The sequence below is a fragment of the Gavialis gangeticus genome, unplaced genomic scaffold, assembly GCF_001723915.1.
Source record: "Gavialis gangeticus isolate Ggan-Ray unplaced genomic scaffold, GavGan_comp1, whole genome shotgun sequence".
Classification (NCBI taxonomy): Eukaryota; Metazoa; Chordata; order Crocodylia; family Gavialidae; genus Gavialis; species Gavialis gangeticus.
In genome coordinates, this window is record NW_017729024.1 from 159,613,652 (window position 1) to 159,618,527 (window position 4,876).

The window sequence follows — 4,876 nt, forward strand, 5'->3', positions numbered from 1 at the left end:
TTTTGAAAGGCTCTTGGTTGGACTTTTTGAAGGGTTGTTGACTGGGCTCTTCTCAGGTGTCTTGGCTGCAGGTTTTTCTGGAGTCTTGTCTTCTTTCTTCAAGAAAGTGTCCAAGGAAGTTTGGACTGATGTTCTCCAGGGAGATGGGTGACGCAGCAAACTTGTTCGCTGGCATGGCGTGGCATTGGATCAAGTGTTGTAAAGTCAAAACTGACGTCATAAAGTTGAAACAGGGTGTCAATTTAGAAATGCTGTAAGCGTGAAATGTTGTAACTCAAGACATTGTAAGTTGAGGACTACCTGTATGCTCAAGGGATAATAGGAGAACAAACAATTTTGGGGTGGATAAAAGGAAGAGGAAGGATGAGAGAGTCACTAGCTCAGTTGTATTGCCAAATGGACTCAGAGAATCTGTGAAGTAATGCACAGGCATTTCTTTTGCCCCTTACTCCTTTGATAAGGTATTTAATCTGAATCACAGTCCAGTCTACCATAGCTGTACTCATTTAACCATGTAATGCACATTTCTAATAATACTAATGCTGATATATATAAAGCAATACAAAGTAAATCTAACAATCCAGAATAACTCCAGAATGGATTGGAACTGACGATTGAGAACTGAAATGATCTAAAGACATTTATTTTAGTTTCTTAAATTTTCAGCTCAATAAAAGCAAATTGGATCTTTTTGTGTGTGTTTTAGTATTTTAAATAATGCAAACTTTAGTAACCAGCAAGTCACTACAATTTTGTACTTACACTCCAACTCCCTTTTTGCCACCGATAGGATATTTGGTGTATTAATTTATCACGTAGATACCTCTTCTTTGAATGTGGCGTCTTGTATTGAATAAGATACTCATTTGCAGCCTCTTGGAATGTGATTGTTATGTTAAATGGTTTCTCAGGTTTTACTGTAAAGACAGTAACAGAAAGACAAGTTGCTGTGTCATACATTCATGCTGATCTTAATGCAGAACTTCTTAATAAATTCAATCCATTCTTTAAAAAGACTTACTAAAATAAAACCACCTCCAGAGTGACCTAATTTGCTCCAGGAACCATTCCAGCTCACAGCCCTCCTCTCAGTATTTCCTACTTAAGTATTTCCAAACTTAAGTGACTCCCTGCTCAATATGTTGGCTACTGTGAATCCCATTCTTAGGCATCTATCTGACTATGTGAGAGGTAAGGTTTAATGTAGATTATAGTTTTTATAGTATGCATTGTTTAGGTGGATTAGGATGTTGATATAACCCTTGCTCACTATGGCCACACTAGACTTTAGGAGAAAATGGCCATCTACTATCAGCTCTGTACTGAACAATTCCTTGGCAAATTTTTATCAAAGCTACTTGCCAAATCCATTTAATGCCCTCTACATCTAGGGTTGGATTAGAAATACACATAGGTAGATAAGTAAGCTGCCTACTATAAATGTAATTTCATTATATCTAGTTTTGAGGCAGGGGGACTTCACATTTTTTCTATGTCTAGGGCCATAAATTATCTTAACTCAGCCTTGTCTCGAACTTCCCCTCAAACAGTCATCATTTCCTCCAGCTTATCTGGATTGAACCTTGGGTTTTGCAGTTCATTTTTCTTCAGTCATTTACATTGCTTAATACCGTGCAAGGTGTTTAGCATCTTACCAATAGTGGTTACTTTCAGACTATTGCAGTACTTTCTTTTTGACTCAAGGATGACACAAACATGTCTAGGCGGGATGATTTGGGAAAATTCCAAAGAATATGTGCTTTCTTGCTTCTTCATTTGTGAACATTTCTCTATTCCTTCTTCATTGATACTGTTGAGCCAACATGACACAAATTTACTTTCTTATTAGTCTTAATGTAAAACATTTTAGTAACGGTAACTCCCTATCTCTATGTGAGGTTGGATTTTCAAGTTCCTTTCCAGTACATCTTGCAAATATTAACTAATGGATGAAACACTCACTAAGACACAGTCCTTTTGAAACCAGTGCATTGACTCACAACAGTGAGTAATGTTATAATTCCTGTTCGAATAATCAGTTCCTTTGATACATGGACAGCTCTTATGAAAGGCCAGATTCTGATATCTTTGCTTATATTGACTTTGGTGAAATGGCATGTGGAGCAAAGTACCATGTAAATAATAAAAAACCTAGTTATAGTTTAGTAACGATCATGTGTAGGAACCTACAGAAATTTTGCAGGCCAATCACAGGGCTGGCTGCCATGTTTGCGGGATTATCCTGGCGGGGGCCCCCCATGCCCCTGACTGGCCAAGGGGCCCCCATGGCCCTGCCCCTCAATGCTGATTGGCTGAGAAAGCTGCCCATTATATGGCCCCGTCCCTTGGCCCCCTCCCAACAGGCTGCAAGGCTGGGCCATAGCAGTGGTGAGGACTGCTAGCTCTCACTGGTCTGGGCACCACTGCAACCAAGACAAAACTTTCACTGGGTTCAGCAGAGGCAGGATGAATGAATGGATGGATGGATGGATGGATGGAGAGAGGGGGAAAAATTCAACAGCAATATTTCAAGGACCAAGGAACTTCCCTATATTCCTCCCTCCAATTCACCCATGTTTGATGAATTCTAGAACAGTTTTAATCTAAAACCCAAAAAGGCACCAACTTTCTAACTAAAATAAGGTGGAAAAGCTATCAGGATAGCTGGATGCTAAACCCCGCTTATAGCTGGCTGTTGCTGCACTTTTGGTTTGGGGAAAAACAAGGCAAAGGACAAAGCAAAAGTAGGCCACAGAATTAAAATCTGAACCTATTCAGAGAGGTGCCTTTGTGATAAAACAGAATTGAAAATGTTACCTGTCCCTGTCTCTTGATCAGCAATTTGTCTGATAACTGTACAGGTCTTCATAAACAATATTCATTCTAGTGCATGTTTTCATGGAATGGAGATGACTAATTAATATATATCTTGATTTAAATAATGGAGCATCCAGGTCACCCTTTTTAGCCTCACATACCCCTATTTTAGTAAGCGAATTATATTCTGAGTAAATGGCAAAGCTCACAGTCATTTTAGTGGGCTGAGCTGCAGTGGGCTCAGCTGCAAGCCTCCATCAGGACAATGCAGAGTGACTGCAGTTCACAGTCCTCATTGGGAGGCATTCAGTGCTATGCACCAATGGCCACACACTTGGTGGGGTATGCTTACCTGCCTCTAGGTCTAACTAAACATTTCCTGTCAAAACCTTTTGCTGTGGAAAACTGTCTTTGATGCATTGCAATGTGCAGAAAGTATCTGCTTGCTTTGGCAAATGTTAACTTTTCAGCAGAAAAAAAATGGTTTTTAATCCTAAACATTTGGGGAAATCCTTTCCTTTTTGTCTACTTTTTCTGTAGAAAAGAAAAACCATTTTCCAGCAAGCTCTATGTCCTGCACAGGTGGACAGCTCTGCTGGATAATGCGTAGGACAGAGGAGGGCGCAGAGATATATCCCCCAGTACTCCCCTCTTTGAGCTATCTGTGCCCTTGGGCCATAGGGAGGGAGTACGACAGGGGTGGGTAAAGTCTAGCCCACAGTCCAGATAGGGCCTATGTAGACTTCATTTCCCAGCAGACCCTGCCCATGTTGCTGTGGTCACTTTCCATGGAGACTCCAGAAGTGGTGGTGCCGTCACAGCATGGGGCCAGGGTTTCGATGGAGACCAGTCCCAGCAATGCTGGCAGGGCATGCAGCTGAGAGGGGAGCTGCTCTGGGGCTGGGATCTTGCAGTGGTGATAGTGTGGTCCGGAGGCAAGGCAGAGCTGCAATCCACTGCCCACACACCCTGGGCAGGGGCACGTGAGCAATGGATTGCGGCTCTGCCCCATCTCCAGACCACACTGTCACAACTGCAAAATCCCAGGTCCAGCCCCAAAGCAGCTCCCTGCCCAGCCGCATGCCCTGCCAGTGCTGCTGGGGCTGGTCTCCATGGAAACCCTAGCCCTGTGTTGTCATGGCACTGCCGCTCCTGGGGTCTCCGTGGTAACCAGCCTCAGCAACGAAGGCAGGGGCTGCTGGTAGATGGAGTCTGACCACTGGACCAGGGCTCCCATCAGTACAGGGACTGTAGGTGTGGCCGGCAAAGGAAGAGGAAACTCTTTGTCTGGGAATGCCCATCCTTGCAACTCAGAGCTGGAACAGCAGAAATGCCAGCTGTCTGTCGGTCTGCAGGGAGCAAAATGAGATCCATTATGTACATCACCAGTGATTTGCTTGCTTTTATACTTCCTTTCCATTCTGATTGTTCCTATTTGGGGTGTGGCTTCTGCTCCAAACCACCCCTATTATTTTTGGAATAATATGTTAAAAATTGGAATGAAAGTGACAATTTTGACCACTTCCTGTTAAATGCTGGACAGGAAACCTACAGTGTTTGTGAAATCTCCATCACTTGAAGTTTTTAAGGGAAAGTTAGACAAACACTCATCTGGGATAGTTTTGGCAGAAACAAGCCAGGGTTTGGTCTACGTGACACCCTGTGGTCCCCTTCTAGCCTCCCCACCCCCCTTTTTTTTGATTCTATAACTCCATCCACATTCCCTAACCTGTGACAAAACAATCGCTTACTGATGTAATGCCTGACTATTAATGCGGCAACTGATATGCACATAGCCACTTACCATGAAACAATTTGAAAGTTCGTGTTATTAAGACTTGGCTCTGAAAAGCTACAAATTAAGGCATGAAGGGACGAGATAATTTCCAGCTGGCTGAAACAATCAATCTCAGGGTTGTCTGGTTCATCATCTCCAAAGGTCCCTAAGGAAAGATATACAGAATATTAATGAAGGGAATTAATATGTTCACACAGGCCCACTATAAGAGGATTTTTCCACAGAAGCTGATTAGAAGAAAGAGCACCAAAATTTCAGTTA

At 42.7% G+C, this 4,876-nt stretch overlaps 1 protein-coding gene across 1 annotated transcript in view; it reads right to left on the reverse strand.

The window, feature by feature from the left end:
* Positions 1-4,876, reverse strand: part of IL7R (interleukin 7 receptor) — a 35,455-nt gene that overhangs the window by 17,169 nt on the left and 13,410 nt on the right. The window contains exons 2-4 of the mRNA XM_019517968.1: positions 4,622-4,760; positions 1,656-1,810; positions 763-917 (exon numbers count right to left, since the gene is read on the reverse strand). Of these exons, the coding sequence (XP_019373513.1) occupies positions 763-917; positions 1,656-1,810; positions 4,622-4,760 (449 nt within the window). The remainder of the gene's footprint in view (positions 1-762; positions 918-1,655; positions 1,811-4,621; positions 4,761-4,876) is intronic.